Source organism: Parasteatoda tepidariorum, chromosome 1 (assembly GCF_982258835.1).
Source record: "Parasteatoda tepidariorum strain Cologne lab strain chromosome 1, Ptep-v5.0, whole genome shotgun sequence".
Classification (NCBI taxonomy): Eukaryota; Metazoa; Arthropoda; class Arachnida; order Araneae; family Theridiidae; genus Parasteatoda; species Parasteatoda tepidariorum.
In genome coordinates, this window is record NC_141755.1 from 69,082,773 (window position 1) to 69,095,541 (window position 12,769).

The 12,769-nt window shown below is 31.9% G+C and overlaps 1 protein-coding gene across 4 annotated transcripts in view; it reads right to left on the reverse strand.

The window, feature by feature from the left end:
• LOC107444487 (annexin A11) overlaps positions 1-12,769 on the reverse strand; it is a 31,193-nt gene that overhangs the window by 8,125 nt on the left and 10,299 nt on the right. For all 4 annotated transcript variants that reach the window (XM_043039272.3, XM_043039271.3, XM_087165864.1 and 1 more), the window contains exons 4-8: positions 12,078-12,191; positions 9,316-9,372; positions 8,255-8,288; positions 6,183-6,331; positions 620-797 (exon numbers count right to left, since the gene is read on the reverse strand). In XM_043039272.3, coding sequence (XP_042895206.1) covers positions 620-797; positions 6,183-6,331; positions 8,255-8,288; positions 9,316-9,372; positions 12,078-12,191 — 532 coding nt within the window. The remainder of the gene's footprint in view (positions 1-619; positions 798-6,182; positions 6,332-8,254; positions 8,289-9,315; positions 9,373-12,077; positions 12,192-12,769) is intronic.

The window sequence follows — 12,769 nt, forward strand, 5'->3', positions numbered from 1 at the left end:
TTACAATAATAAAATAATTTATAAAATTAAAATTTTAGTAGTAGTAGTAGTAGTTTATTTACGTCGCACTAGAGCTACACAATGGGCTATTGGCGGCGGTCTGGGAAACATCCCTGAGGATGATCCGAAGACATGCCATCACAATTTTGATCCTCTGCAGAGGGGATGGCACCCCCGCTTCGGTAGCCCGACGACCTGCGCTCGAAGTCGAGCACTTTACTGTAGAACAGTTTAACGAGGACCAATACCGCACACCTTCGGTCCCTAAGCAGACTGATCCAAGTGGTTACCCACCCGCACACTGACCGCAGCTAGTGGTCCAGGGGCATTAAAATTTTATAAACAATAAGAAAACTACTGAATTTACAAAAAATAAATGAATTCTACTGCAACCCTGCAAGCAGTCCATAATAGGGAAGCGTCACCTATCGGTTTACGATGACATTTCTGACTGCGGGTTGCTATAAATTTCAAAAGTCATTGTGCCTAACATCCTATCCATGTTTGTAAACGCTGCGCTGAATAACCTTGTATACATAAAAATATATGACAGTAATTCTAGGTTATCTATTCCAAATATTATTCTGAACTAACTGTAAATTCTAAAAATATAACTCACCGATTGCAAGAAGAGTTTCTTTAGAATCTCCAGAAAATTCTGATCGAATGGCTGCTGTGAGAGAATGCCCGGCTATCCTCTCGTATGCATCGAATATTGCCTGAAGCTGTGATGCACTCCTGGAACACAAAATCTTCGTGAACAGTTCGCCATCTACACCGAACTGATTGACACCACCCTGGAATTGAAATCATACAGTACCATAAATACAAAATACAATACCATTTTAAAAAGTTATTTTTTTTCCTGAATTATGTCTTCCTGATAGCGAACAATTTATGTACTGTGCACACAAAAAATAATAAATAAATGAACCACCTTGTATAACTTTTGAGCTAATGATCGGATCTTTAAGAGCTCAATCTTAATGGTTCGAAAGGGCAATCTCAAATATAACTTCTTGACCAAACAAAGTTTTGTTTGGTCAAGAAGGTAGGACCAAAACCGATTAGTAACCGGTTTTACCCCGGAATCAGAGGTTATAGAAAATTAACAGAAAAATTCTATTTTTGGAATAAATCTTTATCATTTATTAAAGTGTGAATCCTTAGAAAAGGCGTGTAAAGCTGGACTACCGAATAACCTACATACCCCGTCTCCCACCCATACTCTCACCTATTTAAAACTAAGATAAAAGAGTTTTTAAAAATTAGTTATACAGATTAGGTGGAAGCCAATCGAAAAAATACAAAAATAATCTTACTACTTACCTGCATAGCAAAACTAATGACGAACTAAAAATGGAAAGTCCAATCAACAAAATTGATGTGGGGCGTTTTAAGTCCTACATATTTAATCCCCAGCGTATGTGTGTAATGATGATTTAAAAAGGAAGACTTCTAACACCCTTTAACTCATTTAATTAATTTGTTCACAACTTTCATCCACCGCATGCATGTACATTTTATTTATGGAATGTACCTTTGACATTTCTTAGTAATTGACAAAAGATTCTTTGTATATTATTCTTTTTATCGACTATTTAACCTGCTATAAAATCTGAATATCACTAGTAATAATGTTGCAATAAAATAATAGGAGAAATACAGAACATATATACCAAAAATTTTCTATTACTTAAGTCTGGGGTTTCTTGAGGAAAATGTTTCCCTCCTCTATATTTTTTAACCCCTGCCCTAAAAATATTCGAGAACTTTTTTTTGGCCTCGATCTATAGGGGATAGTGGAGTCAATTGTAACAGGGTACGATTGTAACAGAGCAAAAATTTCGAGTGTCGGGTTCTAGATTTGGTTCCTAGGTGGTGCACAAGGTATATTTAACAAATCTACATGTACACCCCTGATGGCAACCATTTTTATGTACTTTTGAAAGAGTTACATCACAAAAGACATTTTCACGTCACGCAAGTACTTTTTTTGGTATTAGAATATTTTATTGTAACAAAGTAATTTTGTTTAAACAAATAAAAATTAGTAACCGAATATGTAAGTGGACACCTTAATTAACATTTCAATAAAAAAAAAGATTAGTTTTGCTAATTAACTAGCATTGTTTTTAACAAATGAAGCTGAAATGGCGTCTTGGGGACAATTGTAACAATAAGTAAAGGGACGATTGTAACAGCTGAAAATAAATAATCTTATGTTTACAAACCATTACTTAACTCTTTAAGAACCACCAATAGTTTCCTATAGCATTTATATTATGTTGCATGTGCATTATTTTATTTGTCACCTTTCACAGCATAAATTAAAATTTTTAACCCCTTAAAGTTAAAAGTTTAACCCTTTAGGTCAATGCTCATTATTATTTTTACTCCTAAAATATCACTACTATTTTGATCAATAAAAAAATATATCACAACTATGATAATATGTATAATTAACTATATTTTAGTTGAATTAATGAACTGTTACAATCGACCCCGTAAGTGGGGACAATTGTAACAAGTGCACGACTGTCAAAAATTGTTAATAACTAATATAATAATATTTAAAATCAGGTATTTAATTTTTTTTCTAGTAGAAAATAGTCTACTTTACTCGTCTGTCAATTAATACTAATAATATATTGGATTTTTGTTAGTTAAAAATAGTTAAGTAAAAAATGTTATAATTGACACCACTCTCCCCTACTCATGTAAGGAATTCAATATCACTCCTTAGACTGTGTTACTGAAAATTACTTAAAACTCTTAAATGATGTGGAAATAAAAATTGCCACAATCTATCAGACATAAAAGGGGATTTGGGATTAAAATTTGTGATTCGAAGTTTATGCTGAATCTCAAAATTTAAATAATCTAACCTTTATAAGTATATGCCAAAAAGCATGGAGTAATTTTAATATAATTATGAAAACATGTATTATATATTCTTATTTACTCACAATCAAGTTACACCATTAAACAGAAAACTTTGGCATGAACTAACTAAATCAAGCGTCTTACTAGTTAAAAAAAAAGTTTCCAAAAGTTCTCTTTTATCTATTTTATTGAATTTTAATAACGAAAATAGTAGTTAAATCTTGTAAAGGTATATTCCTTCCATTAGTTCCAGTTTTGAGTGAATGTTAAGGCAATTTTAGAAAGAAATCATTGCAATCACGATTTGTTTTTTCAAGAAACCGTGTGTAATTAAAAATTTCGCCATTAGTGAAACGTTTAAAGGTGGAGCATATCAGACCAAAAGAGTATAAAGAATTGTTTGTTTTAGATGAATACTTGCTTGGTTATGAATAAATTTTAGAGGTGTACGTTTGATAATCTCCGTGCTGTTTCAAGCTACTGGTTCATCAAAACCATTCTATTGAAACCAACTTGTCTTAAGTCATTTTTGGAATCAATCAGGGTTTATGCACTTCAACCTTAATTGCCTTTTGAACTATTAATTAGAGCTGCTGTTCCCAAAGGTGTTAGAACTATTTTTAAAACAGTAACGATTTTTGATTTATTTCCAATCATTAGTAATTTAGTATTTCGGTTATTTTTATGAAATTATTCAAGCAAAGTGTCAGTTAAAAAGATAGTATTACTTTAAACAATAACAATACTTGCACTAGTACTTCCTATCAACTTTTTACATTCAAAAGCAAACAACCGAATTCATCAACAAAGAAACTTGTTTCTCTGTTAACCATTAAAAATGTTTATAAGCATTCTTTTTTCATTTTCATTCAAGAGAAAACAATAATTCGCTTAAATGAAATAATTCGCTTAATAATTTCGTATAGATCAGTTCATGCTTAACACCAAAAATAAATTCAGAGTTAGACTAGATGTTTCTGTCAGACCCGCGAAGTCAACTGTTTAGCATAGCTCCTTGTTTTATGACTATTATTCATAAAAGGATGGGAAAATTATTTAATTCCTCATATTTTATTTTATAACCGTCGGTGAACATCCGATCCAATTTTGAGTTTACTTCTACCAATGCTAAAATCCGTACCCTTTTAATTTTGAACCCAATCCAGAAGACAAGGAAGCTCCAGGATCAAGTATTGGGAGAAATTTTGTCTTCGAGAAGGACGGAAATCTCCCACGGCTAGTCTGACAGCAAGGGGACTCTAACCCATGATCCATCTGCTACTGAGGATATTTTACGTCAGCACTGTGGTGGAAGCGAGCCGGGTGTGGAATTCGTATAGACCAGCCATCGCAGGGATTCGAACCAGGTTCACCTCATCCGGAGGCAAACGTTCTATCCCCTGAACTACCTTGACTCAATTCCTCATAATAAATAGTTTCAAAATCATTAATAGAGTTTCTTTAAATATTTTTTGAAATTGCTGAAGAATTTTATTTATTAAATCAGGGTTCTGCCAAAAAAGGGTCGATCATTCAGGTTTCCGAGGTCAAAAAAAAAATTTGAGAACCGCTGATTTGAGACTTCACCATTTTAGCGATTGTTTTTGAAAAATAAAACTTTTTTTTTCCCTCTCCAGGGATATTTACAAAAATTCTACAGACAATTTTATGTAATAGAATTGAAAGTTCAATAAGTATAAAATGAAGTGGAACATTACACTTTAAATAATTTTTGACCTTGTAATCAAACTTCCTGGACAAGGAAGCAATATTCATTATTTCAGGGACAGGCCAAAATTACGCTAATTAATTAATGCTGTAGATTAATGACAATAAAGCACAGATTTTTTTGAAAAGAACAGGCCAAAAAAATCAATTTTTTTACGTAAAAAAATTTATTCCGCTCCTGGTTCAACTTTTCTTTTGATAGACAATTTTGATATACTGCGCTTTTATTCCATGGAAAAAGGCCATATTTTATTCTTGAATAAATAAATGTTATAGCTTACAATTCCATGTAAACGATAATTTCAGTAAAACGATTTTTTTTCTTAGCTTTCACTTTGTTATTTTCAATTCTTGATTATATTCGAGTGTGAAAAATTATAGCAGCATAAAATACAACACCGCTCGAATTATCTCAAGTGTGCACAGTTTGGCCTGTTTAGCGCGCTCAAATTAACTCGAGCGCGCAAGTTAAGGGGTTAATACAATCCGCAAAAATTTTTCATAAGATACTCCATATGCATGGGAACATAAACTAGAAATTGCTGTCTAATTGAATAAATCAGGACAGCTATCGAAAATATGGATCCATAAATATTACGTCTACTGGAAGATTCTGCCCACGAAAATACATGCCTACTTTTACAATAATGCAAAAGATTCTTTCATAAAAGAAAGTGGTAGGTATTCACCTTTTAACTCAATGGTAATGTTCTAGGTTAAAGAGACACGGCATATAGGGCACAAAATAGCAGGTGCATACATGTTCAAACTTGTAACGAAAGTATCCGGCAAAATGCAGCAATACATCTAAAATATACACCGAAGAGCCATTACATTATGACCACCCTGTTACTAACATGTAGGACCACCTTTAGCCCTCAAAACTGCTAGCACCCGCCGTGGCATTGATTCCACAAGGGGCTGATAGGTAGTCTGAGGTATCTGGTACCAAGCGATCAACAACTGGTCCTGCAATTCCCTCACATTGCGACGGGGTAGCGTGGCAGCAAATTTGGTTTTCCAAGTAGGACCACAAAAAAATCTCTATTGGATTAAGGTCAGGAGAATTTGGGGGCCAAGACATGACTTGAAAGTCACTGGAATGTTCCTCGAACCAATCCATGACGATTCGACCCTTATGACATGGTGCATTATCCTGCTGGTAAACACCCGCAGGAAAAACTGTTGCCATGAATGGGTGAACCTGGTCTGCAACTATGTTCAAGTAGCTTACAGACGTCAGGGATTGTTCTATGAGGATTATGGGTTCTAATGTGCCCCATGAAAACATTGTTCCTGGGTGAGAAACCATGAAAACCTGGGCGAGCCCATTGTTATAGATGGAGGGTGGTCATAATGCTCGGTGTACATTCATGGGTAAATGCCCAACCTTTTGCATCCTTGTATGACGGGGTGTGTTCTTTCGCATACAAAATTTTCCAGTACACCTAATATATTTTGTATAGTTTTTGTTATTTCACTATACTTCAAAAAACAATTATGTGAAGCAAAATATTTTCTATTAGCTCTCCCATTATTGACTTTAAATACTGAAGACAGTAGCTTACATCATAGAGTCTCTGGGCATCCCTTTCAGCTTTTTTGAAGTCTACCTCGACGCTCTCGTCTCTTTCTGCTGAGGCCAGAGATCGCAGAATATTTTGGAAGTGACCACTTGTGTCGCTAGTAATCCATTCTTCTAAATCTTTGTTATATTCTGCATCCATAATTAAAAAGTATTAAAGTTATCGTAAATCAACCAACTGGTAATTTTGCCACTTGAATATTTGATAAGTTCAGCAAAAGCAAAAATGGGTAGACAATTACAGAACATGAAATTAGTTGTTTTAGTACTTTTGGTAAGCTCCTCATTACGTTTTATTCGATTGTTTTTAAATTTCGTTTTTATAACCGCAGTCAAACTGCTAACCAAATTCTGAGTTTACGACTATCAACGTATTTACGACTATAAATGTATTTACGACTATCAATGTCCGAAGCCTTGTAATTTTGAACCCAACCCATAATACAAGGAAAAACCTAAATCAAGCATTAGGACAGCATAGTCTTCTTGAAGGACTTTTTAATGGAACTAAACCGCATTTGCCTTACATGGTGAGGAAAACCATGAAAACCTCCTATGGTTTGCCGGTGGGATTCGAACCCAATTCACCACATCTCCTGAGCTACTGCAGTTCCAAAGCTTAGAGTTGCAAATTGTTACTTATAATTGCAATTGCATTTAATGCCTATAAGTCGCAATTTTGACCAATTTTTTTACAAATAATGACCAGTTGCAGTTCATATCATCACTGCTGACCAAAACGATTCACTAATTACAAGCTAAATTTTTACTCACTAAAAATTTGATTTATTACCCACTGAATAAAAAATTTATCAAATTAAATTCAAGAAAATTTATCTTTTAATTCAAAATAATTTAAATTATGAACATTTATTTTCTTTCTTTTTTTAGAATTTCGAAAAATAAGAACTTAAGTTTAAAGTCATCAAATTTAATTATTAATTAAAAAAATTAAATGAGAATCCTTTAACTAATGTCTGTCACCTGTCAATCAAGGATATGATTATTTTTGGCATGTTACATAATATGCCATAAATCATCCCCATTTTAAAATTTCAGACATACACTGCTGGCCACTCAAATTGCAACACCAAGAAAGACAAGAGATATCACAACAAAATTTATTTTGTAGATAAGATGTTGACCAAGTATCAAATGATTAAATTTATAGACTTTTGTGAAGTGTGGTTCTTGCCAAAATCAGTAGCCAGAGTAGCCGCCATTGTTGGAAACTGCCACACGCCTCGGCATTGATTCAAAGAGACTTTAGATTTGGGAACAGCAAACCAAGCAGCTTCCACACGTTGCCAAAGTTGATCTGATGTGGCAGCTGGGGATGTAATCTGGGTCAATCGTTGAGCAATCATGGACCACTTGTTTTTGATCAGCGAAAGATCCGGAGAGTGAGCTGGCCAGGGAAGCAATTCAATCTGGCGATTGACGAAGAACCCTTGCACAATGTGTGCCACGTGTGGTCGAGCATTATCCTGTTGAAATATGGCTGTGGGCAAGCTCTGAAGGTAAGATAGAACAACTGGCTCCAGCACCTCGGAGATGTAGCGCTGGCTGTTTAAAGTACCGGCAATGCGTACTAGAGGAGTGCGAGAGTAATATCCAATACCGCCCCATACCTCAATACCCGGTGCAGGACCAGTGTGGCGGTGCATAACGCCTTAACTAGCGCTTTGAAGTGGCTCCACTGGAGCACGTAATGTGCGTCTGCGCTGAAATTCTAATAATTTGCATATCTCACCTCCGCTAATGCATGTTGTAAATTTCATGTTATTTGCATGCTTCCTTCAGGGTGTTGCATTTACGGTGGCTAGAAGTGTCGTTTAAAAAAAGACTTTCATTTTTAAAAACACATAAGGACGGTGCTTTATAATTTCAGTATTTCTCCATATTGATGTTTATAATTTCTCCATATTGATGGTTTGTTTCATTTTCATAACGAACATTATTGTTAATTTGATCTAGCAGTCATGAGTAAGTATTGCTAACTCACAGCATTTATGGAAATGGCATATCTTTTATTAGTAAATCAAGTTTACTTACTTTGTTTGAAATAAGACTTTATTTCTTCGATTTCCTAAAGAAAGGACAAAATTTTAGAATGAGAAAAAAAATGGAAAAAAGATAAGTGAAAACCTATGTTAACTTATCAGGGTAAATACATTAAGGCAATTTGCAAAACATTTAAAAACTAGTCTTACATTCTATTGTATTTTTTATTGTACTGACAATGAACCTTTTAATGACTTTGTCTTAATAAGGGTTACATATTTCTCTTAAATTTATTTTTATTAAATCTGAATTTTCAATTTCTTCTTTTGCGCTGCATTTAAACGCTGCCATTTTCTTTTCAAAAAGTTTATATTTCAAAAAAAAAGCAAATAATCATATTCTATTTATCTTTTAATTTCATACATTAACTTAAACTCTTATGTAGTGAATTTTACTTTATTGGTATAAATAAATAAATTATTATTACTACTTTGTTATTTTTTTTTTTATTTCTAATCTTATTAACGATAAACTCTATATATCTTAAATAATTATTAATGAAAGGATAAATCTTTCTTTTCTCATTTTATCATATTGAATTAATCACAAATCTCAAACTTTTCATTTTCTTATCGTTTTAAAGATATTGTTTCTAAATTTTATTTATTAAATTTATACTTTAATGATAAATTTTAATTCTTTCTATAAACAATAAGTAAATTAACACAAGTTTCAATTATTACTTACTCTGTTATGATGAGTACATAATATTTCAATTATGCATAAATTTTCAATAATATTTCATAATACTTCAATTATGCTTTCCATAAACAAAAAGTAAATTAACACAGTTTCAATTATTACTTACTCTGTTATGATGAGTACATAATATTTCAATTATGCATAAATTTTCAATAATATTTCATAATATTTCAATTATGCTTTCTATAAACAAAAAGTAAATTAACACTAGTTTCAATTATTACTTACTCTATTATAATGAGCACATAATATTTCAATTATGCTTAAATTTTCAATAATATTTCATAATATTTCAATTATGCTTTCTATAAACAAAAAGTAAATTAGCACAAATTTCAATTATTACTTACTCTGTTATGATGAGTACATAATATTTCAATTATGCATTTTTCATCTGTACCTAAACCCTACAATGATAAAAGATTTGATGTAATGCATTTTTTTATAAATACAAACAAAATTAATTGTTCAGTATTTTAGACATTTAAAAAAATGCTCTTTTTAAGTCTAAGAATAATTTTAAAGCATCAATAGGTATCAAATATAAACCTTGGCTACAACGAAAAAACTAAACGCGCTTCAAAATTTAGATTTAAGGAACACGATAGATATATCCATTATGAAGAATTCAAGATATCATCAATTGCTGCACATTGTTGAAATCTTGGGCATAAATTCAATTTCGACAATGCCGAAATTATTTCCATCCGAGTAACATCAGCTTATCTTGATGCCCTGGAATCTTATTTTACTCTTATGAATGTTGATTCCCTTCCATAGCACGTGGAAATGTATTTTACCCTTCCTGGAATCTTATTTTACTATTATGAATGCTGATTCCCTTCCATAGCACGTGGAAATGTATTTTACCCTTCTCGACCATCGTGATTTTTCTTGTTTTGTTCATCATTTTTTTTTCTCTCTCAGCTATTGCACTTTTTTTCTCACCTTTATTTTTCATATTTTTCGAGGGTAACTTTACTATTGCTTGCTTTTATGCTTATTATTGCTTACTATGGTAGCTTTTTATCTTTCAAATCACTTTTGTTTCTACTCATTCACGTCTGGCAAATCTTGAAAACGGGTGCCTGCTTTTAGGCGCTTAAAATACATCAACTGCTATTGCCGATTTGTATATTTTTAAAGTGAATGAAGTTTTAAATCAAGTAATATCAGTAGGTATCATCTGAGTTCGCATAACCATTCCCAGCAATCCATTCTTATAAATATGTATTTTGAGTGATGATTTGGGCAGAAAAATTAATAAAATAATTAGTACATGATTTTAATACAGCAAAAAATCGGAAAATACCTCGCAAACTGCAGGAATCACGATTACTTATCTCGTATGCAACTCGATAACAGAACTAAATTGTTGCACGCATAGGAATTCGAGCACATATAGATTTTTTTTTTTTTTTTTTTGTCTGTTTTAATAGAACACGGTTACACCCGGTTTTCTCATATCACCATCCTTAATATATGTGTGTGTCATTTCAATTCAAAACTTTCGTCCGATTTTGACAAAATTTGACACACTTACAGGAAACTAGTCTTCTAAACAAAGTTTTGAAAAATGCCCGGGTAAAGTAATAAAAACCGTTCAATTATGATGTTATCTTAGTTGCCGAATCTCATGATTTTCTCGTGATTTTTTCTTTTAACTTTTAATGTTTAATATTTGCTCTTAGTTTATAAATAATAATTCGCAATGGTTTATTCACACCACTATATCTAAATAATTTAATTAGATATACAAAAACGCTTTCAAGATTCTTTGAAAGCATTAAGTGTTTGCATAGTTAAAAATAATTACAAATGAAAATAGAATTTCAATTGTAAATCAACTACTATATCGCTACCTCTACAAATAATTTTAACACGAAACTGTAAAAAATATTATTTAACTGATATGATCACGTTTACAATTTTAATTTGTTTTTATGAAAAAAATGTTTTTATTTTACATTAATAATAAAAATAAAAACGATTTTTTTGTGTTTCAAATATTTAAAGATCAGAGTAAATAATAATAAAGTAAATGTACTACAGTAGTGGTAATTAATAATAAAGTAGTGGTACTTTAAAAGCAAATACTTTAAATTGCATTTCAAATCTGCTTGTAAAAAAATTTTTATAATCATAAATTTCCCATTTGCAATAGTTCAATAGTTAAAATAGTTTAAGGAAAAACCATTTATATACTATTTCAGTTGCTCACTTTTACGAAAGGAGGGAGGATCTTGCAATTGAAATTTCAAACCACTGTCCGACTAACTAGAGAGCTTAAATCTCGTCTGGATTCTACGCTGATTTTCAGAACAAATTTCAATTATTTTCTGAGCTCTACAGACACCATATTATTGCCAAAAGAAATTTACATTCGATCGCAATTTGAGCCATTTCCATTCCTTAGAGTGTTCAAACTAAACTGGAGATTTTTGTTGGTCCTCAATGCACGTTTCATTCATTTACTAACGGCAGCAAGCAGATTTTAAATTATTGCCAAATAAAATTTATAGACGGTAGAAATTTCGACTACTTTCTGACTAGCTGGAGATCTCAAATTTTAATAGAAATTCTGAATCATGCAAGTTATTGTTGTTTCCAAAATAGTGCAAGCAAAATATATCACTAGTCTAAATTTTGACCACTTTCAAGAGTAAACAGATAAATCCAAAACTAAACAGACTCGAAACTAAAACGAAGAAAATAATCCATATTATAAAATATCAGTGTTCAAAAAGTGTTAAGAAAGTTTTCGACACATAAAATAATTTTATTTTTGTCAGCCCTAAAATAAAAATTGCAGGGGCATCACCTTTTTAATAAAATTCTATCACCACCGAAAATATCTCCACAAATTTCAAATGTGATGGGCCCAACATTTTTCGTTTGAGCTCTGACAAGAGTAATATTATGTTCTCCTCGTTAGTCTACCTAAAAAATGTAGTTTTTAAAACTTTAATTTCATAAAATTTTTACATTATCATACAAACATAATATTTTCGTTACTATTTAAAAACTTTAGAAGGCAGTTAATTCTAAAGCTAACATTTAGCACTATTTAAGGAAAGAAAAAGGAAACTGAATAATAATAGTTATGTTGTACCTGTAATGCATCGTAGAAGCAATCTGCAAGATACGCAATCTGTGGCATCAGTAAAGCTACACAAATATCTTCAAAATTGCCTCCTAATTCGGCTTGAATATCTTCCACTAAATCCTACAGAGGGAAAAAATTCAATTAAGCTACCTATATAAGTAAACATTAACTCAAAGCAAGTCAAAATTCTTAATATATTATCTGTTGTAATTTTTTAATATATTACATCATTATTCTTCATCTGAATAGGTTTTTTAAATGCACAGCTAATTTTCTTCTTGTTCTCAACTTTATAAAAAAAAAAATAGAAAATAGATGAGGAACATTCTCTTCTGATACAAAGCTCAAACTCTATTTGTATCTAACAATGACCACAACGTTGAAATGTTTTGTCTCTGTTGGTAAGCCAATCATAGGATAAAACCACTTTGTTATCTGTTTAACTGTAGAAGGTTTAATGTTCAAAGTTTTCCTCTTGCTTTCCAATATTCTCTCCGAGGCGAAATGGTTCAGAGGATAGAAGCGATTGCCTCGAAATGAGCTTTTGCTAGGTTTTTAGGTTTAAAAATACCGGCGAGAAATCATCAAAGTTAAAAACTAAGAAAAGGAAGGACAAAGATTTAAAAGTTTGGATAATGTGTGGCTTAGGAAGTCACGATCCTTCATGGTTTGTAGTGCCAAAGAGGAAATAAGTACGA